Source organism: Purpureocillium lilacinum (genome assembly GCF_023168085.1).
Source record: "Purpureocillium lilacinum CBS 284.36 DNA, scaffold_2, whole genome shotgun sequence".
Classification (NCBI taxonomy): Eukaryota; Fungi; Ascomycota; class Sordariomycetes; order Hypocreales; family Ophiocordycipitaceae; genus Purpureocillium; species Purpureocillium lilacinum.
The window spans coordinates 2,660,526-2,682,984 of record NW_027072112.1 but is presented as its reverse complement, the minus strand read 5'-3'; the positions used below and the strand labels follow the sequence as shown (position 1 = coordinate 2,682,984).

The window sequence follows — 22,459 nt, the reverse complement described above, 5'->3', positions numbered from 1 at the left end:
AGTGACGACGCTGCGGTATGGTACGGTTCTTGTCCGTACTGCAATCCGGCGCGTCCGCTGGTAAAGAGATGAAAAGATGATATCCCAGCCCGCACGCAGACTTAAACTAGCTGCGGCCGGCTACGTTAACGCCTGGGTTGACAAAGGCCCGAGAGGCAATGTCGCTAAATCGCCGCACCACATTCGTCGTGCCACCGGTGACCTGCGCCTCGTCGAGAATGAACTTTGAGGCCACCGCCAGTCTGTTCTTGGGGTCCGTCTCGTCGAGGTGCTGCGGGAGCGTATTTCCAAAGCCAGGCTCGAAGTTTGGCGCAAGCTCTCGGACCACGGCGATGGAGTAGAGAACGTCGCGGTTCTCCCGCCCGTCCAGCAGACGGCGCATCCTGCTCAGCATGTCTTCCCTGGCCTTGACGGCCTGTGGTGAATTCGGGCTGTCGCGCTTCCGCACAAACTCAGCCAAGCAGTACCAAAACTCATACTGTCGGGATCGGTGCGGGTCTTGGTCGGCAACGGGGGCCGCAAGTGGGTTGGCCATCAGGTATTCTCCGCAGAGCAGGGTCTCAACGACATGCAGCCGGTTGCGTGCCTCGGCTGCATCGCCTTCGGGTGGCAAGTTCATGCGAGGGGCGCTGTTGGTCCGATCCGGCGTGGCATATGCGGTGCATGCCAGTTCCCAAACAATCCTCGTCTCCAGCACGCCCGAGTAGGCCATCTGGGCGTGGTCGTTCGCCTTGACCGCCTCCAGGATCTTAAGGAAGGACGCCATGTGCTCAATCAAATTGGCGTCCTTGGGGAAACTCATTTTCCCGTTCTCCGCAAAATAGTACCACGTTGTCTCGAAGAAGGCGCCGAGCGCCGCCGCGTACATCTCATGATACACCTTTGTGATCTCGTTAAAAGTCTCTTCGGTATGACTGATCTGCTGCGGCGGGGGCGGCGGCCCGAGCAGGTCGATAATCTCGTGGATCTTCATGCTTCTGGCTACTGCTGGGGTAAAGGCATTAGTACATGGGAGGCAATTCAGCGATTCAGACCAGGCAGCTCACCTCGCGAAGGATTGCCGGCAGCCAAGTGCGGCGGAGGCTTTTGATCGAGTACTCTGGAGCTTTCGGGCAGCGAAGTCGAGGACATATGGCGGTCGGGGTCAATGCCTGACGAATGGTCGTAGCTTAGCTCCTGTTTGATCGGGGGCGTGTAGTCGTAGCTGGGGTCGGATCGTGCGGAGACTGGCGGAGGAGCCGTAACGGGCTGGCTGTAGCCGGTCGTCGCGGCCGCGGTATGACTGATGGGGCCCGTGCTCAGGGTCGTTGCCGGGCTCGAAGAGTATGAGCTAGGCAGCATAGACGGCTGGGCGCCGTATGAATTGCCAAGGCGCGGGCCGGGCACCGCCGTGGTGTGCAAGGCGGACACGGGTGGTACGGGCGACGCGACGGGTGGCTGGCTCACGGGAGCAGGTTGAATATGAGAATTGGGAGGCGCGCCGCCAGCTTGCTGCCTGAAGATGGGATCGTAGCCCAAGCACTCCCGCTTGGACTTTTTGCAGTTGTTGCACGTCGGGTGTGTCTCGTCGCACTGGGGAGCGAGGGTCAATCAGCTATTTCCAGGCGCGGCGAGAAGCATTGGTTGCAGGCGCGTGTAGAGATAGAGTGGCCGCACGATACAAAGCTTGCGGATGTGACGAAATGGCAGCGAAGACAATGAATGGAGGGTTGGGCGTCGTAGGCAAGGAAGGGAGGGAGAGCTCGACGAGCTGGAGGGGTTGTGGACGCTGACGGGCAAGCGCGGAACAATGGTTGGTGCGATCTGCGCGGAGCTCTCCATAGCGCCATTGCCAACAAACTGGCGGCAACCACCACCCCTGCCCACGCGTCGCGGAGCTTCCACGATGCAAGTCGACGACATGAAACACGATAGCAGGACGAGAGATTGAACTCAAAAGCTTGACATACCTTGATTCGCCGCTTGCGACACGTCAAACATCCCGTCTTAGTCCGACGTTTGATCTCCTGTTTGCCAAACGAGCCGAGTCAGCCACGCCGTGCCATTGAGATGAGATGATGCAAAGCATTCGCTTCGGCCAAGCGAGCCGTACCTTTTTAGGCCCTCTGCTCCCCAGAATGCGGGGATCGTGCAGGGGGTATCGCACCATGGGGTCGTGGCCAAGCCCGTAGTTGGACGGCAGCGGCACAGAGTGGTGAGGGTAGAAGGCGGGCGGGCTCGACACAGAGGCCAAGGAAGCGCTCATGCCCATGGACATGGCGTGATGAAGAGCTGGCGGTCCGGAGGGTTGGCTCACTGCCTGGTGAGACAGGGCATCGATGGTGCGCATGCTGGGAAGCGACATCGGGGCGCTGGTGGCCGCGGGCGTAGACCTGTAGACATCGACATGTTGGGCGGCAGACGTGACCGGCGAGTATGAGGAGTAGTGCGAGGGCGTCGAGGGCAGGCTGGTCATGGGCACGTATGCCGAGCCCGGGGGCGATGCCGAGGCGGCCGTGGGGCCGGTCGGGTAGCCCAGGTGCGGACTGTGGTATGAGGCGGGTATGGCAGGCGAGTGGCTCGACATGCTGCCGTTGGCCTCGGGTTCAGACCCCCGTCCGTCGCCGTTCTGCTGAGGCAGGGTATCAGCTCCAGCGGCGGCCGGTGCAGGATTGGAGTTGTCGGAGCCGGCACGCGGTCGCGGCGGTGCATCGGCGGCGGCGGAGGTTGCTGTTGCGGCGGTTGCACCAGTCAAGCCAGCAGCTGCAGCAGCGGCGTCGGATGCATGTAAGGGAGGCGGGGGAGCTTCGGAGGATGCGAGGGCCGACGCGGCAGCTTGGGTCGGAGCTGGTCCGGGAGCTGGAACCTCGGGGGGAGCGGGAGTCGACGACGAGGCGGCTGCTGCTGGGGGTGCCGAAGGTCGCGGCGTTGGCGTTGCTGATTCTGTCGCTACAGCCGTAGCCCCTGCTGTCGACGCATTGGCTGTGATGGAAGGAAGAGGAGCAGGTTGAGGCGAGGGGAGCTGTCGAGGAGGAGAAGCAGGAGGAGTAGCTGCAGTGGAGGCGGCGGCGACGGCATCGTGGTAGGCCCGGGCCGGGTCGTCGTCCGCAGGAGCCATTGCCGCTGGGTCTGCGTCTCGTTATTTTTAAATTGGAAATTTTTATGGGACGGGCGACATGGGCGGCATGGGGAGACGAGTTGGGCGTGCGTGTGTCCGTGTCGACAAGCGAGGGAAGGGGGGGTGCGAATTTGACGACCGGGGTTCTGGCCAGACGGGTTGGGTGACGGCGAACGCGCTCCTATTTTCGCGGGCTGGCGGAGGGAGAGGGCGTGACGACGGGGGGCGGGCGCGGGCGCGCGGCAGGCGGAGGGACACGTAGAGTCGCAATGGTCGATGGTTGTGGCCGAGGAGGGGATGGTTGTAGGTGGTGATGGCGCTGGTGGTGGTGGTAGTGCGGCCTCTACGTCGGCTGCCGCTGCTACTCGATGCGGCTGCCGCTGCTGCTCCTGACGGGGTGGAGCAGGGGGGGGCAGATTGATTGCAAGGCAAATGCCCCCCGGAATGGGCTGCAGCTCGCCGTGTAACGCGCGGTCCAACACGGGCTCGAGGCGTGTGCGTGAGGTGAGGTGAGGTGAGGTGAGGCGAGAGAGAGCACACAAGGAGAGAGCGAAAGAGAGAGATTGATGACCCAGCCGCGTGGGGACAGATGGGATTGGGTCGCGCGACAGGGACCCCTGGACGGCCGGTGTGGCTGGTGCGGGTGCGGGCTGCGCTGCGCTGCGCTGCGACGAGGCTTCGGGAGCGCGCCGTGGGTGCGTGCGACTGACGATGGCAGGGCGCGGTGCAGCGGGCCGCCGGCCGTGGTGTTGAGCGGCGGGCGGTGGCGGCGGGCACCCAAAGCGTGGGGACGACGAGTCGGGTCCGTCGCGTCGGCCCGGGGCGAGGACCCTGGAGCGTTCTTGGTGTTTACGCGGAAAGAGGGACGAGGAGAGAGGGAGGGTTGGCGGCCCGCGGCCAGCTCGCTCACATGACGCTGGCGGCGATGGGAGGAGGACGACGCGCAGGGACGTTGCGAAGAGGTAGGTACGAAGCAAGCGTCAGCCTCGCGGGCGGCGGTTCGAGGAAGAAAAAAAGGGTGGATTGGATTGGATGTGGATGGATGGATGGGACTGGACACTGGCGCTGCCGATGTGGGGGCGCGGCGGCGCGACGGTGGGCGGGTGGACAGTGGACAGCGGACAGCGGACAGCGGACAGCGACCCGTTAAACGGGCGAGCCGCTGCCGGCGGGTGGCTTCCAAGCTTTCTGGCACGGGGACTCTCAGCTGGGCTCGGTCGCCTCCCGCGCTCCAAGGCTATTACAGTGGACTGGAGCACCCTGGCCCGGAGCAGCCGCCTGTCGTGCCCGCCGGGCCGCTCTATAGCCAGGCGGCGATGACATGCCGTCCCGTGATTGCTTCAATTGCAGTCGACGACGAACCTACCTGGGTCGGCGACACGCTTCGGAGTAGACGATGGGCAATTGGCGACCAGGCCGCACTGGGCGAGCTGCCTTGCTTGCTTTGTGCATTCCATTACCTGCCGACCTAGCTTGTAACTTAGTCGGTGATAAGGCTGCCCAGCGCCTGCGCCCGGCAGCTGTACCGTACTGCACTTTTACATCACCACTACATTATGGATAGTACCTTCATACACGCCTCGCAACGAGGCTGCCCGCGTGCGCCCGCCCGCAGTCCAAAACGAGGCGCGACCTAGCCGCACCACGGCTCCCACCCGAGCCCGCAGCGCACGATCGGCCGAGCAGCAGCAGCAACAGCAGCGGGCAGCAGGTGTGGCTGGTGGACGACGGGAAGCGCGGTTTAGCGTTGCCGGGCCCCTGCTCATCATTCCCCCTTGGGACGGGGACCCTGGAAAATGGGCAGCCATTCTTCTTTTATTAGCAACCTAACACCTAACTTACCTGGGGCCCTTCTTTTCCGGAACCCCCCCTCCCCTCCCCTCGACCCCTGGTACAAAGGTACGACGTGTACGGCGCGACATGCGAGAGGTACCTTGGGTATGAGTGCACGGCCATTGCGCTCCATAGGTATGTGCTCAGGCAAGGTGAGGTGAGGTGAGGTGCGGCGAGGACAGGTGAGGAGAGGGTACGAATACATAAAAAGTAATAAGGTGCGCTCACCTCCCCCTTCCCCCTGGTAATTCCAGCTGTCCGGTCGACGGGACCGCTGATGAGGCCAAATCTTGGGTAGCGGGACCACGTTTTTTTGCTTTCTTTTTCGGCTCTTTCTCTCGCTCTCTCCCTTTCCCTCTCTCTGTTCCCAGGCCGCCCGCGCTCTGGCCGCCGCAGCACGCGCCACCGTCGGCTCTCGCCGGGGCGGCTCTGCCGCTCTGGCTGGCTGGCTGGCTGGCGGCACACCCGCTTAAGGTTACGCACCGCACCGCACGCGCCCCCCCGGGTGCTGCGGCATGGAACTCCACTCCACCAAGAAACCCACCACGCGTCTGCATCACCACCACACGCGTCTCGCTCGCTCCCGCCCCCCCATGCTACCCTACATCGCAGCAACTGCACGCACGTCAACCATCCCGTCCGCCCTCTTGGCAACGGCAACGGCAACGGTGACGGGCGGCTTGCAGGGCCGGGCCATGGGACCTCATTGCGGAAAGAAAGTGCCCGTGCCTCCTGCTTCCGCGTGCAGTGGCCTGCATATACATACTACCATCTCTATCCCCACACGTGCCGCCCCGTGAGATTGGCGTCGGCCGCGATCCGAGGAAACGAAAAGCCCCCGTGGTGATTGCGGTAATGGTGGTGGTGCGTGGCCTGATGCCCGCAGACCCCCTTTGGCCCGGCACCTTCTTCCGCATGTAAACCATGACCCTTGAATTTAGATAGACGCGCTGTCAAATCTCGCCGCACGTGTTTTTTCCCGGCGCGATGTCGAGAATCAAGACGGGGGGCACATTGCATCGGTCCACGGCCTTGTACGTGCTCGTGGTACGCACGTAGGCTCAACTCTCGGAGCGATGGCGGGCTCGCCCTCCCCCCCTTCCCCCTTTCCCCGCCAACCTGGGAGGGTCCATCACCACGTTGCCCATATCGGCGCGACGCATTCGCGAATGCGTGCCTGGATGCATGCATGCGCTCAAGAAACCTCCCCCCTCCACCCTCCTCCTCCTCCTGCTGCTCCTGCTGCTCCTCCTCCTCGTCGCCGCCCACACCCCCCCTTCCCCTGCCGCCGCAACCCTGGCCTGCATAAGCGAGACGTCGCGCTCGTCTAGCACCCGCCCCCCCAATCCCTTTTTGCGACCAGTCGGCGCCCTGCCGCCCACGCATCCGGAATCACTCGCAGCCAAGGCCTCCAACGTGCCGTTGAGGCGGGGGGACGGCCAGGGGAGGCACGACGTGACATGAGAGAGAGAGAGAGAGAGAGAGAGAGAGAGAGAGAGAGAGAGAGAGAGAGAGAGAGAGAGAGAGAGAGAGAGAGAGAGAGAGAGAGAGAGAAGGAAAAGAAGAGACCCTCGCGTGCGCGCGGTGTATGTATGTACATACGTAGGGCTTAGTATGCATGCACGCGAGCACGTCCCTCCATGTGAGCCGCCCGTCGCAGCATTATCATTAGGTATATTGGGCCTGCGGCCGATGTCGTGTAGGTTCCGCAGGTTTATCTGTTTTACATGCAAGGTGCCGTGGGTGGTACAGTACAATAAGCAGGCAGGTAGCTAGCATGCGCTCTTTACACCGCGAGCTGGCATTGCTCCATCAGCGGCTTCATCCTCTTCCAGTTGATCCCGGACGAAGTCGCCCGTCCGTCGCCGCTCTGGTCTTCCCCCCCCACGACCATCCACGGGCTCCCGTGGCACTCGCCCGCGCCCGCGTCGTGCGTCCACGCGAGACACCAGCCGTTCTTGTCGCACCTGCGCTCGCACTCGGCCTCGTCCCGCACGCCCTTCCACGTCTTGACACGGTCGTCCCGCGGCCCCACATGGTCCCGGGACCCGGACCCGGTGCCGCTGCCGGCGCCGGCTCCTCCCGCCGCGCCGGTCCGTCGCCCGTACAGCTCCCACAGCTGGCCCCAGACGACCGGCCCCGCGACGCCGGCAAACAGGCGCCCCGTCTCGGTCATGGCGCCCTCGGCGCGCAGCCCGTGGAACGACACGATGGGCGAGCACACGCGGTCGGCGCGGATGCGCGTCACGCGCGGCGCCTCGCCGTTGAAGTAGTGGCAGTAGCGCTCGTCGAGGATGACGCCCACCTTCTGCAGCGTCGTCGCGACGAGCCGGTCCCCCCACGTCTCGTCGAGCGACTCGCGGTACGCCGCCGCCACCACGTCGCGCCGGTCGAAGAGCGCCTTCATGGCCGCGCCCGACAGCAGCACCGCCGAGCCCCCGTGCGCGAACCGCCCCCGCCAGTCGCCCACCGCGTTGCCGATGTACTGCGGCTCCTTGGGGTCCAGGTGGCTGAGCAGCAGCTCGAGCGACTCCTTGACCACGTACGTGTCGTCGTCGAGGATGATGTACCACTTCTTGTGCGGGAGGCGCATGTGCGCAAACTCCAGGCCCATGATGAACTGCCGCACCATCGGCACCCGTGTCAGCATCGCGTGTACGCAATTCAGCTCCAACAAGGTGGGGGACGAAATACCTTGAGGGCGTCGAGCTCCCAGCCGTAGCTGCGGCCCAGCTCCAGGGCCTTTTCCTCGTCGCCGGCGGCCACCGCGCCCTGCAGGGTCCTGTACTTTGCGAAGCGCTGGTGCTCGGCGTGCGCGTCGTCAATCTTGGTCTCCATGACCATGCGGATGGCGTCGTGGACCTCGACGCCCATCCTCTTGGAATCCGTCTCGTTGACCGTGGTCCAGTCGCCCACGACGAGGAAGCCCCTCCCCTCGTCGCCCAGAACGCCGCCCGTGCCGCTGCCGGCGCGCGCCAGCGCCTCGAGCTGCGCCGGCACGCGGTGGCGCGTCCCGTAGCCCGTCTTGATCAGGTAGCCGACCTCGCTGCGCAGGTCGACGCGGTGCCGCGCCGGCCCGCGCAGCCAGGCGTCCCGTCCCGTGGCCTTGCCGCGCAGGTAGTTGGCCGCGCGCGACGCGTTGAAGCCCAGCGCCAGGCGCACGCCCGCGTCGGGCGGCAGAGCGAGGTAGCAGACGCTGAGGGCCAGCGCGAGCAGCAGCGCCGCCAGGCCCAGGCGCCGGCGCGCCCGCCGCGGGAGCTTGTACATGGCGAAGCAGAATGCCGCGCTGAGGAGGCCCATGCCGGGGCGTCTGACGGGGTGGGTGGGTGGATGAAGGATGGCGCGAGGGAGGCAGACAGGCGGGCATGCAGGCTGGCAGGCTGGCCCGGGGGCAGGGGGACGGACGGAAGACCTCGTTTGCGCTGGCAAATGCTCTGTGCGACGGGCCCAACCCAAGAGCTCCCCGTTTTCAGAGCAGCAAAGTCGCAGTGTCTTGCATTCCTCACGTCGTTGCGCCCCCGTCGGGCCCCTTGGAGGCACGCTGGGGCGAGAAAAGCGACTGGGAGCAGCCCAATGCGAGCGACGGCAGGGGCTGGGAGATTTTCGATCCGAGTTCCGGCGCCGACGAGATGAGGAGGGGCGTTGTGCGGGCCAGTTGCGGCCACCAGCGTCGGGCCCACGATCCGAGTCGAGATGGGTGATGTCCAGGGTTCCAAGGTTCGCGACGTGGCATCCGCCCGTGGACGATCCATCCCGCGGCTCGCTAACTTTTAGGTACCAAGCCAGAGCCAGAGCCTCCCTCCCTAGGTCCCCTGTCGCGTGCGCCGCCTCGGGTTCGCGCCAGGGGGAACAGAGGGGAGCTGCGGCGCTGTGGCCGCTGACTCATCAGCTGTAGATGCCTGGCACGGCGCTCACTGCGCATACAGCTAAGATCCGTGGATGCTTACTTCAAATGCTACAATGTGACACTGAGGCAGCTCTTCAACGTCACCATCTTCAAGCCATCTTCGGTCGCACACACGACATTGTATCCTGTCGACTCTGTCTACCTCCTTGTCCCAAGTGTATAATACAAGCATCGTCTCTCGTCTTTCCCGTCCCACCAATCCAACATCGCCAGCCTTCCACTCCTGCAGGGCCTCGCTCCAACATCCAGGCGGTCGGCGCCACCTTCAACACGCGCTCGTCCCTGCCGATATCCCGAGGGATGCCTTGTTCATCTAATGCCGTAATGATGCCCGTCTCGGACAGATGAAGGTATGAAAATGCACAGCCGCAAACGCCGTCCCATGTCCCTGCATAACACGGTGCGCCAACCCAACGCGCCGCTTCCATCTCCCCTCACCATAGCCCAACCTGGCATCGACTGCGCCTCATAATCGAACATGGCCTGCGGCGGCCTACTTTTCCAGTTCGTAGAACAGCAGGTACACCTCCCGCTGCATGCCCAACACCTCGCTCGTCTTGGCCTCGCGCACCTTTTCGTCGCTCACGCGCCACCACTTGTCCGAGGCGACCTTGCGCTTCTTGGCGCTTTTGGCGGCGGCTGACCGCAGGCCGCCGGGCGAGGCGGCCCCGTCCCCGTTCGACTTGGGCGACGCCAATCTCGAGATGGCCGACCTAGTCGACGCCGCGACGGAGCGCAAGCTGCTCGTGTCACCGTCCTTGTCCCTGCCGTTGACAGGCGTGGCCGGGGCTGTGCTCCGTTCGGCGGGTACGCTTCGCGGAGGAACCGGCAAGGAGTCGAAGGAGGGCGTCGAGGAGTTGGCTGCGGGGGACATGGACAGCAGGTCGGGCGTGGAGATGGCCGGGCTGGCGCCTTGCCTGGGGTTGATCTCGGGCGTGGATATGGGCGTCGGCGTCTTACTGTACACGTCCGACTGCTGGAAGGTGTTTGTGTTGTGGTAGGGCAGCACTTGATTTTGCCGCCGGAACGCCTCGTAGTGGCCACTGTTGTGGCCGCCCCTGTGCGTGATGATGCCGAGCAGCTTGTACTTGTGCTGGTCCATCAGCCCGCCCAGTGGCAGCTGCTCGGGAAAGGCCACCTTGGCCGAGTTCTTCTGCGTCATCTGGCCGACGCCGTAGATGGAGCGCGACAGGTGGATGGCCAGGACCTTGGGGAATATGGTCATGCGCGTCGTCTTGGCGATCTTGCGCTTGGGCGCGTACCTAATGTCGCCAAGCTCGACGCCCTCGGGAGGGTTCTCGGGGTCCGTCTCGATGGCGAACTGCAGCTTCTCGATGTTTTCCCGGGCCTGCGCCTTGAAGCTCTCCGACGTGGACACGGCCGCCTCGTGCTCCAGGTTGGCCTTGGTCTGGACCAGGCGACACATCTCGCACTTGAAGTCGTCAATGTACTCGGTCTTAAAGATGCCGTCGAAACAGGCGTTGAGCGACGTCGACGAGACGTGCGGCACGGCCAGGGTGATTGTGCAAAACGTCTCTTCCCTGGGCTTGGTCTTGTATCTGCACGTCTGGCACTCGAGGTGCGACTCGTATTTGCCCTCCATGGGAAAGCCCTCTTCCAGCTCGAGCGGCACCTGCGCGTTGCCTAGCGCATCCCGAATCTCCTGCGCATCCGGCTCGGCCGATTCTCCGTCGGACCCCTTTTCGTCGTTGCTCTCGCCATTGGTCTCGCCGTTGGCGGCGGTTGCGGCGGCGCTTTTGTCTCGGTCGTCTTTCGTCGCGTCGCCGTTGCCGTTGGTCGCCGGGGTGCCGTTGGGTGAAACGCCGTGCTTACGGGCGTGGAAGCGGGCGCGCTGGGCGGCGTGGTACTCGTCCTTGAGGCGCTCGGCGACAATCTGCAAAAACTCCTGGGCGTCCTGCTGCTGTCTGCTTATGCGCTGGCGAAAGGCGGTCTCGAGGACGCGGACGAACTGGAAGGGCGAGATGGCCTTTTTGGCGATGGGGCGCTCATTGAGGGCGTCGAGCATGTCCTTGAGCCCCTGGGTGACGAGGCCATCCTGCAGGCCCTGGAGGCGCCACTGCTCGAGGCGCGAGCCGCTGAGGGGCTGGACGAGGTTGGCGTAGACGGCGGGGTCCTCGATGCGGCGGCGGTGCGTCTCGCGGATCAGGTAGACGCGCAGGTCGCCGAGCCCGGCGAGGGTCTGCAGGACCGAGTTGATGAAGCAGTCATTGGCCTGGTTGCGCAGGCCGACAATGGTCTTTTTGCGGGAGCCGGCGGTCGAGTCGTGGTCGATGGTGAAGGTCGGGCCGAAGACGTAGATGAGGGCGACGGCGGCGAGGGACGCGCCGGCGGCGTAGGAGACGACGGTCGCCGACTTATCGGGCATCGTGACCCGTCGGCGGCCGGTCGCGAGGAGCCGGGGGAGGGGGAGGAGGAGGAGGCGGCGGCGTCGGCGGCGGAGCGGCGGGTTCGGATACGAGACTCGACGGCGGGTGACGGAGGGAGTAGAGGAGGAGAGTGAGAGAGAAAAGGGAGGGCGGGGAGGAGAGGGGAGGGGAGGGAGAAAGAGGCAGGAGGCTCCTATGGGAGACGTGCGTGCCTCATGTCCGAGCTGACGACGTCGGGCGGTCTCGGTGGTGGAGGTGGGCGGTCCCTGTCCCGGTCCCGGCGCTGACGAGAAGCAGGCGGGGATTACGGAGGCGGCGATTTTATCTCTCGGCGGCCGGGAAGAAGCGCATTTGCAAGACGGCACGGCCGGGGCCCAGAATCTCCTTTATTTCGTTTCGTCGAGTCGATCTCGCGCGCGCGCGCACAGAGGGGCAAAAAGGCGGAGGAGGGGAGGGGTTGGGAGATCGTTGCCGGCGGCGGCGGCGGCGGGAGGAGGAGGAGGAGGAGGAGGAGGAGTAGTAGTAGTTAGGAGGATGTAAGAAAGCGGGATGGCGGCGGGAAGGGGAAAATGCGGGAGTAAGTCGAGAAGCGGAAAGTTGGGGAAAGGTGCTAACTAGCGTATTTCGAGAAAGGTGGTCGGTCGGTTCGTTGACACACTCCGTTAGTCTGCTCCGTAATAACAAGTGCGCCTCCCCGTACGTATGTCTCCGTGGCTTCGCAACTCAACTCAGTTAGTCGTCCCGCCCGCTGGGCTGGCCAGGGAAAAAAAGAACAGCCACCCCCGGGGGAAGGCGGATCTTGGGGGATATTTTTTTTCTTGGGCGGTTCACTCGCCCGCGCCAGTCGGATGGCGGCGCAGCAGCCACTCACTTCGCTCGTCTCTGAGTGACTGACTGACAGACAGACTGACAGACGGGGCAGCACGGACGGACAGGCACCGGGCGAGACGGTGGGTGGGTGGACAGGTAGGTACGGACTAACGTTAGTTGGAGGTGGGATGACCATGGGTCAGGGCAGTTGTCAGTGAGGTCAGCAGTAGTAGTAGAAGGGCTACGGCGACTGGCGCGCATGATGATGGTGAGTCGCAGCCTTCTTGGTGTTGTCGTCATCTTGCCCGCTTGTCGCCGCCGCCGCCGCCGCCGCCGTCGTCGTCGCACTGCAGCAAACTGATTGATTGATAACGGGCACCGCTGGCAGTAACCCTTGATTCACCAGTAGCGTACAGTACATACAAATGTCCGGGTGTGTGCGTGTGTGTTGCACATCCATCTGTCCGACCCTGAACAACCCGAGCCACCGAAGACAATCAGGACGGCAGTCATGGTCGGGTTGTCGTCGTCGTCGTCGTCGTCGACATGGGTGCGGAGCTTCGCGGCGTGATCAACGACGATTCGACAACCAGACAGAGACATTGCGGAGGCCTCGGCATGCCCGGCCCTCGGTCAGGCAGGTCGCCCGTCTTCGCGACCCTCTGGCCCCCCTCCCCTCTCCCTCCTCCTGCCCCCACCCCCCGACCCGGGCTGCAGGGCCATTGCGACGCTTCCATGGAACATTCGCAGGTTCGATTCTGCAGTGTTCGCCGATGTGGTGATGCCCCCTGCCGTTGGTGGTTGAAGCTCTGCTGCTGCCTGCTTCGCTGCAGCTGGACTGGCCATTGGTTTCAAGGATATTCATGGTCAAGGTACGCTTGAGAGCCACTGCGAGTGCTGCATCCAGCCGGCATCAGTGGAACAGGCATCGTAGCTGGACAAGTCCCCCGTTGATGGTGTTGGCAGTGCTGTGCGCTCTGGCATCTCCCCATAGTAGATCCGTAGGCAAGCCCCCCGTTGATGATGTTGGCAGTGCTGTATGTTCTAGCATCTCGTTCTAATGGTATCCCCGTCTCTCGTCGTCGCCTGGCCGCAGTCCGTGGGTATCCTCGCCCGACGCACGCGCACTTTGACGGCACGTCACGGCGCGGCCTCATCCTCTCGCTCCAATCTCGCCATGTCCACGCCCGGCCAAACAGGAGAGCGCCAAGGCAGGCAGCCTCACGGCCCGACGCGCTCGCCCGTCCACTCCCACAGCGACCCGTCCAACGCCCCCCGCTTGACCCAGCCCGTTACCAGCTCCTGCGGCGTCTCGTCGCCGTAAAACGGCACCGGCACCTCGTGCACCTCGACCGTCATGCGGCCGTCCGGGTCGACGTCGGCCCAGCGCGCCGTGTCCAGCTCCGGCACCTCCCACGCCGCGTCCAGCAGCACCACGCGGATCCGGCGCCCCAGCCGCGCATCGCCCCGCGGCAGCTTGTGGAAGTACTCGTCCTTGATGTTGGTCTCGCCGAGACGCCGCGCCCGCGCCAGCACCACGTGGCCCAGCTCCGGCAGCGTCGCCACGTCCCACCACAGCCAGTGGCTGTCGGCCGGCACGCCGAACAGCGCCAGCCGCCGCAGCCCGGGCCACAGCCGCCACACGTCCGTCGGCGCCTCGGGCACGCTCAGCGCCGGGTACTCGCCCAGGCACACGAACTCGTCGAGCCCCGTCAGCTGCTCGAAGCCCTGCCGCAGCGTCCGCCGGACGTTGAGGTGGTCGTCGAGCGGGTCCAGGCTGCCGAACGGCATCTGCACCACCAGCCGCCGCAGCGTCTCGCACACCTCGCACAGGAGCTCCCGCACCCACACCGCCGTCGGCTGGTCGTCGAGCGACGGCCCGAACGGCGCCAGGTACAGCGACGTCACGTTGCGCAGCGCCGGCAGCACTGGCGGCAGCGTCGGCACCAGCCGCGGCATGCACAGCAGCAGCGCCGCCAGCCGCGGGCCTGAGTCGACGTAGACGCAACGCTGCCGCAGCAGCTTGGACGCGTGCCCGTACGTCGCCCGCGACACCCTCGTCAGCGACAGCAGCGTCCGCGTCGACGAGTGCCAGGGCGGCAGCAGGGCGCGCGAGTTGGCCGGCAGCACGCACTCGACGACGTGCAGGAGCAGCTCCGTCGGCAGCCTAGGTGTGGTGAAGACGGCGCGCGATGGTGCGCGGCGACTGTCGTTACTGTTGCTGTTGCTGCTGAAGCTGCTGTCGTTACCGCCGTTTCGCAGGCTGTTCCGTGGACTGGCGACCTCCATGACGCCTTGTGGCGCGTCCCATCGTCCAGGGTCCGCGAGGTCGTGGAAATCAAGTTGGGCTGCAAGGGGGCGCGTCAGTCCCCTCAGATGGCGTCGGCGGGCTGCATGGCGATGAATTCTGGTCGATGTGTCATGTCATGTCATGTCATGTCGTGTGTGCAAGGACGAAGAACAGAGTTTGGGAGGAGAAGCGAAACGACGCCAGATAAGAGCTTCCCGGGTGGTGCCCTCCAGCAGATGGACGGGCGTGGAGGCGGCGAGCTGTGAGGTGTGAGCTTACCGCCTACTAGGCAAGTTGCTTAGGTAGTGCCTTAGCTACAGCGGACCGTTCCCAGCGCAGCACGTCATTGGCGACGGGAGCGCTGCAGTGTCGCGACGGCGGGGCCTTCACTGCCCGAGATGGTCAGCCAGCTCCCGCTCGTCCAAGTTGCAGCCCAAGGTTCAGCTTGGCTGCTTGCAGCTAAAACAAGCCGCCGCCGTACTTCGTAATTTTCGTTTCGTGCGGGCAAACCGATAAACCTTTTGGCTAAATCAAGTCTGATCATGCAATCTACAAAAGTAAATCGTTTTCATATCCAAGTGGAAGCACCTGGGAACCGGAAGGCAAGTGTGCTCATGTGAGGGTGCCATCCCTCCTCGGCCGTGATGACACCAAAATGGAACGGGCGTGCTGCTCCGGCTTCAACCATTGCCTGTATTACAGAGTATCTACGCCCTCAATCCTCAGCTACATCGCCCACCCAACAGGGCCACGCAATATACAATGCAAAACGCATCCTATGTAACGCGCAATCAGTTGCAACGCCCTCGCATGCTTGTTGCCATGACGCTGTGAACAGGGCCGCAATGCCAACGCCCAACGCGCCCACCCAAATCGACAGCACACTCTCCTCTCAGCACGGGGTATCAAGCGTCGCCTCTCCTCTCACCTGGGGAGCCTCTCGAAATGCACTCATTCGCGTGCGCATGCACCGTCCGCGGCCCACCACCAAGTCTCCGCCTTCACGCCCTCTTCGACGGGCTCTCGTAGCTATAGTCCACGCTCCACAGCGAATCCCACAACACCGACTTCTTGCTGGGGCTCTCGACCGACTCCTCGCGCTGCAGCGGTACACGTGGCTGTAGCGGGCCCCCATCAGCGTCTGTTCAAGGTCCAAGGAGGGTGTCGACGGTCCGTACCTCAGGGGACTTCGCCGCCGGGCTCCCCTGAGCCGAGCTCTCGCCCGGCACTGACCGCGGCGCCGGCCCCAGCTGCTCCGCAGGGTTCGCGAGGCTCGCCGAGAGGAGGCTGGCCTGCGCCGGGCTCGTGCCCGCCGGCGTGTCGGTCGGTGCCGCTCGCAGAGAGTTGGTCTCGCTTGCCAGCGCGCTATTCTTGAGCAGAGCCGTGCCGGCGCCGCCTCCTATCGCGAACGGCAAGGCCTTCTTCGAGTTCGAGCTGCTGCGTCGGCTGTCCAGGCTCTTCGACAGCGTCTTGTTGATCCCCTCGATGCTGGCCACGCTGTCGCGGTTCTTGCCCTTGCCCTTGCCCGCGTGCAGCTGAATGTCCGCCGTCGCCTCCACCGTGTTGGCCGCCACTGTCGACTTGCCCATGCCGGGAGTGGACGGGGCGCCCGGTTTGTCCTCGTGGGCGTCGATGAGGTACCATCGCAGCCCGTCCGACAGCTGGAACGGATTGTCATTCTCGTCGTCGTTGACGGATTCAGCATCGTTGGCCGGCTGCAGGCTCTTGGACAGGTCCACGACTCGCTCCTGTACGCGTGAGATTCGGGCAACGAGCCACTCCCGGTGGCGCAAGCGATGGGCATCCTGCTCCCGGAGAAAGTAATGCGGGAAGCCCACGTTGAAGGCCGCCCACGCCCCTGCCTGCTGGTTACGCGTTGGCAGGAATAGCGCGAGGTCGCCCTCCTTGAAGTGCCTAAAGGCAATCTTGTCGTGCGCGTCCTTTTGCGCAGCGTGAGCCCGGTCGCGATAGCCCCGCGCCTCCCGTTGCCACTTGCGGGCCTTGTGCTCAGCTTCCTTAATCCTGAGATACACCGTCTCGGAGAACAAGTCCAGGTCAAAGTAGCCCAGGGTCTGCATGAACCGCTCGTATTTCTCGGCCTCGGTCGAGTCATCGCTTCCGTCCATCCAGTACAGCGGCTCAAGGTCCCCGCTGTCAGTCATCTGTCGGATGCCAAGGCTCGCCGAACGCCGGAGTGTGGATCCTGGGTCGGACGAGTCGTTGGGGTTCTGCGTGCTCCTCTCCGACCGTGGGATCTTGTTGATGGTCATCTCGCCATCTTGTCGCGTGACCGAGTATCCGATGCGCTCCAGGAGGCGCGTGAGGCGGTCGTTCTGCGAGTACAGTCGCTGGCTCAGGCCCTTGGTCCGTCCGTCGCGAGCCTCGTAATGCGCCGACATGGCGCCCATCTTGCTCTGCACATCCTCGACCCTCTGCTTGAACATGTGGAGTTCCTCCTCGAGGCTGCCGACTTGCGACTGGCGCGAGGCCAGTTCTTCCGCCTGCCGCGCAACCTTCTTTTCCTCGTCCTCAAGCTTCTTCTGCAGCGTCTCGGATCCCGAGGCCCCGTCCGAAAGCTGCGTGCGCAACCGGCTCAGCTGCTCTCGCCCTTCAGCGACCTCGCCCTCAAGGGCAGTGACCTTGGCCTTCTCTTCAGCCAATGTCTCGCGAAGGCGCATGGCTTCCTCTTCCTCGACCGCTAGCTTGCTCCTGGCATTAGCAATATCCGTTTTGCTTTCCTTGACTGAGTTCGAGGCTTGCTCAAGGTCTGCTCGGGCAACAGCCAGGTCGCTCTCGGCATTGCGCAGCTTGGTCAGAAGGCCGGTCGCGTACGACTGCAGTGAGTCGGTTAGGTCCAACAAGTCCACTGGCGCACTTGCGTCGGGAGCCAAATCATCGTGAAGCTTTCTCAGTGCCTGATCTTGCGACTCGATCGTTTCTCGGGCCGTCTCCAGCTCTGATGAGACGGAGCGGTTCTCCTCGGCCGCCACTTGCACCTGGCGCTCCGACGCTTCGAGGCGTTCGCGCTGCATTTGCGCCTCCTTCCGCAGGAACTCGACTTGGCCCTGAGCCTTGAGGACGTCGTCGCCATGCTCCCTCGTGAGACGTTCCACTTCGGCCTCGAGCGCGTGCACCTTTTCGTCGTAGGTGGCCTTTTCGTTTTCTCGCGACTCGCCAAAGTGCTCTATTTCATCCTCCGTGTCCTCGAGGCGAGCTTTGAGTGTCTTGATCTCGTCCTCCAAGGACTTTCTCTCGTCCAGAAACTCCCTCTTGAGAGCCTCCATGTTCTCGAGAAGATCCTTCTTCGTCGAGTTGACTTCCTGGATTTGGTACTTCATATCGTTGTGCTGTGTGCTGCGGGTGTTGAGCTCCTTCTCAAACTGTGCGGAGCGCTGCTTCTCCTCGTGCAACTCATGTTCGAGCTGCGTTATCTTTCGCAGCAGCGGATCAATTCCCTCCGAAGACATTCGGCGGTCGTCGGGGCGACCAGACCGGATGGATGAAGTCGAGTCTTGCCTCTCGTGCGGCTGGTTCCTTTGTGGCTGAAACAGGTTCCCGGGGCGAGACGTCTGGCTCTGCCTGTGCAAGAGATCCTCTAGACGCCGTACCCGGCTCTCTGCCGTCTTGAGCTTGCTCTCCAGCTTGGTCTTGTCGTCCTGCAGTGTACGAAGGAGCTCATCATCGCCGCGAATAAGCAGACCGCTTCGGCCTAGTGCGGCCTCATGGACACTGCCGTTCTTGAATGCCTTTAGCCGCTTCGACTGCTGCTTTGTGGGGCTGTTTAGCTCCTGGATAAGCTTGCTAACATCTTCGAGGACGGCAGGGTCGACGTCGCTTTCTTGAAGATGGTGCAGGAAAGCATCCAGGTCGTCTTTGGTGAGTGCAGGCCACGGCACGTCTTCGCCCAGCAGGTTCACCTCGAGGCCGACAACGTTGGTTTCAGATGACGGCCCGTACATACTGCCAACCATCTTCTGCCACCGTCTCCGTCTCTTGGACTCCTCGTCTTGGAACAACGCCATCTCGTTGGCGAGTGTCGACGAATCCGTCTTGACCTTGTCGACCCACTCTCGGCGTCGGATGGCCTCGACGGCAAACGACGCGTACATGTACGGAAGCTGATGGATGAGGCGAAGGTAGTCAAACGTTGTCAGGTCGTCTTCGGACTGGTTCAAAACGTTAATCTGGTTGCGAACGCTGCTGTACAACGCGGTGACGTCCGTCGTTGTTCGCATGTGAATGACGGACTCGCGGGCAATGGCATTGCGGGCATCTGTGGCATATTGCACTATCTCGTCCATCTCCTTGGCTCGCTTCCTTAGTGAAGGCACCAGTCGCTCCGTGTGGTTCGAGGCCGTCTTAGATGCCTGAGCAAGATCACGCTGCGAACCGGCGTAGCCGAGCGCGGTCTTGTAGTCGGAGTCGATCTGACTGGCCACGGCCTCAATGTCCTGAAAGAGGTGGGCGGCGTCGGTGCTGTGCGCCAAGGCAGACCGGCTCATGAGCTTGTCGAAGTCGGAGGCCAGGCCCTCGAGGCCGCGGTACATTTGCGTTGCCATCCTGTCTAGCTCGGTGGCTTTGTCACTGAACCTCCGGCGGGCCGTAGCTGCCAGTTTGCCTGCTTTTCTCGCCGTCTCCAGCTCCACGAGGTCCTCTAGGGTGACATTAGTTTTGGTGACCTCGCCACGCGTCATGAACTTGACCATGGCGGGCGAGACAGGTGTCTTGCGGGCGAGCGTCAGGTACTGCTCCCAGGAAGCAGCGAGCTGTTCATGCTCTGCCAGAGCTGGTTCCACCCACTTCTTCAGCTCGTTGTACTTGGGCTCGATTTGCTTGACGCTAAGCTCGAGGTTGGCGACGGCCGCGTCCAAGCACTTGATCATGACGTCCATCTCGTCGTAGCGTGCCGCGGCAGCATCGTTCAGGCGGGAGCATTCCTCCGTGAGCCGCACCGCCCAGTTGCGGCGTTCCTCGTACAGGTGCTGCCATGATGCGATGGCCTGGACGTCGTCTATCGAGTTTGGCGCTATGGGAATGGAGAGGCGGCGCGGGGCGGGCGCCTCGGAGACGAGCGATGGCGACGCAACCGTCGACGATGACTGCTGCTGGGTGACTCGGATGTCGTAGATGTAGATTTCTTTCTGTGTAGGGCAAGTCAGCGGACGCGACGGATGCACCTGTGACGGGGTACCACGAACCTCGGCATGGAGACTCGCATACTTGACGGTGCGGCCTTGGGGCGTCAGGGCCACCATGTGCTGGAGCGACACGGAGCTGTTCCGCGCGACCCAGGCCTTCAAATCATCGAGGCTGCGACGAGCGTCGGCGTCAGTCCCTGTGTAGAAAGGGTCGGGGGGGAATTCCGAGGACTGCCCGGAGGGCTCGCACCTGGAGAACTGCGCCGTGTCGACCTCGAGTCGCTGGCCCGTATGGGCAATCAAGACCTGCGTAGCCATCCCGAGACATCTCCCGTCGCGGACGATGCGGCGCTGCGGCTACCGGCGACGGAGGAGGCGGAACGAGACGAAGCAGGAGGTCCGACGTCGATGTGTCGCGGGGAGCGTGCGTGCAGAGGTGACAAAAGGAGGGTGAGACAGGGCGACGGGCAAGCGAGAGGGATGCCTGATAACGGAGGTCGTCACCAGCTGGTGAGGCTCGGCTAGCGCATGGGCTGCAGGTCGTCGACCGCCACGCTGGGCCAGGCACGGGGGCTGCGGTCGCTGGTGTGGCGCTGGAATAGGCCAAGCGGGCCACTGAACACGACGTCACGGCGGCCACCTACCTAGTAAGTTTAGGTGGTGATGGCGATGCTGATGTACGGAGTACGTACTTCGCAGATAGGCGGGCTTGGGGGGGGGGGGGGGGGGGGTGTCGTGACGGGCGCCCAGCTGGCCTGGGGCGCTCGAGGTGCCGGTGTCAGCTGGCCCAGTGGACCCTGTTCCCCGGGTTTACAGCTCCCGCCATTTTCCACTTCATCCATTGTGAGCGTGACTCGCTCGCCAGCTGACGTGACGGTGCGCGAGTGCAGGCGTGCGCGCACCAGCCTCACTTGGAGCAAGCCACATGTGGCTGCTTTGTTTTTGAGCCATCCATGGACAGCCCCCACATGTAGCGGGCCTTCACCAATTCGCGACACCAACCCCAGGTACGAAGTCCGTAGCCCAAGACCAGTCGATCGTACGAGCTGGGTGATATCACTTGGAAGCGACCAACGCGTCACAGGCGTTGAATTCGTGACGGCGACGCGGAAATGAGCGTCAATAACGATGATGTCCCGATGGGAGACGTCGACGCCAGAAACGACCATCACCTCCCTCTATCTACGGATGAGCAGCGCGCTCTGGACCTGTATGATACCCTTCAAAAGTTGCGAGTAGAGATTGCCCTTCTCAATGCACAGCTTGCGAACGCGTCAGGTCAGTGATGAACTTGGAGTCCCACTCACAAACCCTTCGACTCTAGCTCACCAAGCGCCAGCAGAGTCGCAAAGCTCAGACGATGTCCCGGAGCAGACGAGGCAGGACCTCCTTGATGCAAGGGCAATGTTCAAGCTGCGGCAAGACGCGGTCGACACCGTCATGATCGCCAACCCGGTCCTCAAGGCCGTGCACAACGGCACCGACGCGACGCCAGTGGAACGGCACGTTTACGCTCCCTTCGTGCACGTCCAGCACCTACCTGCCCGGGCCCCTGCTTACCGGTTACCAGTGACCTTGTTTCGTACATAGAGCAGCGAGACGACGCTGCCATCGCCGTCTCAAAACACGCGTCGGCGGTGGAAACCACGCTCGGCGAGTCGACGCGTGTCCAAGCCGACACGGCCCTGACAGTTGCCAGAAACGTCGAGCTGGTCGCGGAGCTGCTGGACCTGGCAGCGCAGGTCGAAGAGAGGAAACGAGGACATCTGAACGACGCCAGGTCGCAGGGCGAGGTCCGGCGGTTAGAGGAGCAAGTCAGGCTTAGCAAGCGGCGGTGGCAAGTTGTCAAGGGCTTGTCCAGTGGCATTGTTGCGGGCAGCGGCGTCGACTGGGCGCGCGATGACGAGCTTCGGGACATGGTGCTTGACCCGGACGACGACGACGACCCCTAAGTAGGCGCAGGTTCGCGCTTCGGCTATGAAGGCAGGGTGCACTTGTAGCTGATTAATTCAACACATTATGGCTCCCAGCGCCAGGTCGAGGAGTTCTGTAAGCTCAACGACAGGGACAGCCCGCTCACGGTTCAGCCTCATGCCCCCAATCGTGACCCGCCTTCCCGCCTTTCCCGGCGGCCCCGGCACTCGCAACGCGAAGGGGGGCACCTCGTGGGGGACACCACCCATGATACTGTGTGCACCCAAAAGTGGGAGGCGCAGGAACCCGAACCACACCCCGACCAGTTGGCCAGGTCTGCCTCCCGCCCCGACCATCTCGATCTCGCAAAGCTTGGCGGACACACAAGCTGCGACTCGGCAACTATGCCACCTTCCCAACGCAACTCCCGCACGTGATATGCACGCGAGTGGATGCAATGCGATGGAGACGGCCTGTCTGTTCACGGGCCCAACAAGAGGGGACACTCAACCAGATCTCTACACTGGAGGTTTCTAGCATCGAGGAATAGCTCGTTCGAAAGCTCTCATCGTGATCAAATGTCCTGCATTGCCAGAGCCGTCGGACCTGCGCTCGCTGCGAACTGTACTGTGATCAAGGCGGCAGGAGAGGGCTCTCCATCACTACGCACGGCATCGCGACCAGGACAATTAGGATGGGGCAAAACAATGCATGCTGTCGGCTATGACCTGTCAAAGCGTGACGGCCATTTGATCCGCGAGAGAGCATCGTGCTCTCCTTGTACGTGCCTCGTATGTCTAGTCTCTGATGTCTTCGCTCTAGCGGGTTTTGTTCCCATGGAACCTTCACTCAAACTCGCCCGCCTCCTTTCCCCAACCAAGTGCAATCTGGTGCTCACATTCACTTTGCCGAGGTATGGATTCCTCATAGTAGTGAGCAGTATCATAATACTGCCGCAACCGACGTATATAGGTGATTATTGCTGAAATTGCATGCACTCAAAGCAAGTATCTACCGGTGATGCTCTCCCTTGCCCGAGACTCGTATCGATCGCAGCCACAAGTTAACGGCACTTGTTTTCCC

General features: G+C 63.1%; 6 protein-coding genes across 6 annotated transcripts; 1 reads left to right on the top strand and 5 right to left on the bottom strand.

Moving 5' to 3' along the window:
- Positions 1–106: 106 nt before the first annotated feature.
- On the bottom strand, positions 107–2,566 carry PLICBS_002587 (uncharacterized protein; the record flags this gene model as incomplete). Its single annotated transcript, XM_018322279.2, has 3 exons — positions 107–987; positions 1,047–1,572; positions 2,093–2,566. The coding sequence occupies 3 exons, from the start codon at positions 2,564–2,566 to the stop codon at positions 107–109; spliced, it is 1,881 nt and encodes a 626-aa protein (XP_018179759.2).
- A 4,150-nt stretch (positions 2,567–6,716) lies between these two features.
- Positions 6,717–8,230, bottom strand: PLICBS_002586 (uncharacterized protein; the record flags this gene model as incomplete). Its single annotated transcript, XM_018322278.2, has 2 exons — positions 6,717–7,550; positions 7,625–8,230. 2 exons carry the CDS (start codon positions 8,228–8,230, stop codon positions 6,717–6,719), a joined length of 1,440 nt encoding a protein of 479 aa, XP_018179758.1.
- A 1,100-nt stretch (positions 8,231–9,330) lies between these two features.
- PLICBS_002585 (uncharacterized protein) lies at positions 9,331–11,223 on the bottom strand (the record flags this gene model as incomplete). The annotated part of the gene is made up of 1 exon (XM_018322277.2): positions 9,331–11,223. The coding sequence occupies one exon, from the start codon at positions 11,221–11,223 to the stop codon at positions 9,331–9,333; it is 1,893 nt and encodes a 630-aa protein (XP_018179757.1).
- A 2,032-nt stretch (positions 11,224–13,255) lies between these two features.
- PLICBS_002584 (uncharacterized protein) lies at positions 13,256–14,323 on the bottom strand (the record flags this gene model as incomplete). Its single annotated transcript, XM_065600050.1, has 1 exon — positions 13,256–14,323. One exon carries the CDS (start codon positions 14,321–14,323, stop codon positions 13,256–13,258), a length of 1,068 nt encoding a protein of 355 aa, XP_065456122.1.
- A 1,002-nt stretch (positions 14,324–15,325) lies between these two features.
- PLICBS_002583 (oligomeric, coiled-coil, peripheral membrane protein) lies at positions 15,326–19,780 on the bottom strand (the record flags this gene model as incomplete). Its single annotated transcript, XM_018322275.2, has 3 exons — positions 15,326–15,442; positions 15,503–19,465; positions 19,523–19,780. The coding sequence occupies 3 exons, from the start codon at positions 19,778–19,780 to the stop codon at positions 15,326–15,328; spliced, it is 4,338 nt and encodes a 1,445-aa protein (XP_018179755.2).
- A 794-nt stretch (positions 19,781–20,574) lies between these two features.
- PLICBS_002582 (uncharacterized protein) lies at positions 20,575–21,414 on the top strand (the record flags this gene model as incomplete). Its single annotated transcript, XM_065600049.1, has 3 exons — positions 20,575–20,740; positions 20,787–20,989; positions 21,055–21,414. 3 exons carry the CDS (start codon positions 20,575–20,577, stop codon positions 21,412–21,414), a joined length of 729 nt encoding a protein of 242 aa, XP_065456121.1.
- Positions 21,415–22,459: the final 1,045 nt, after the last annotated feature.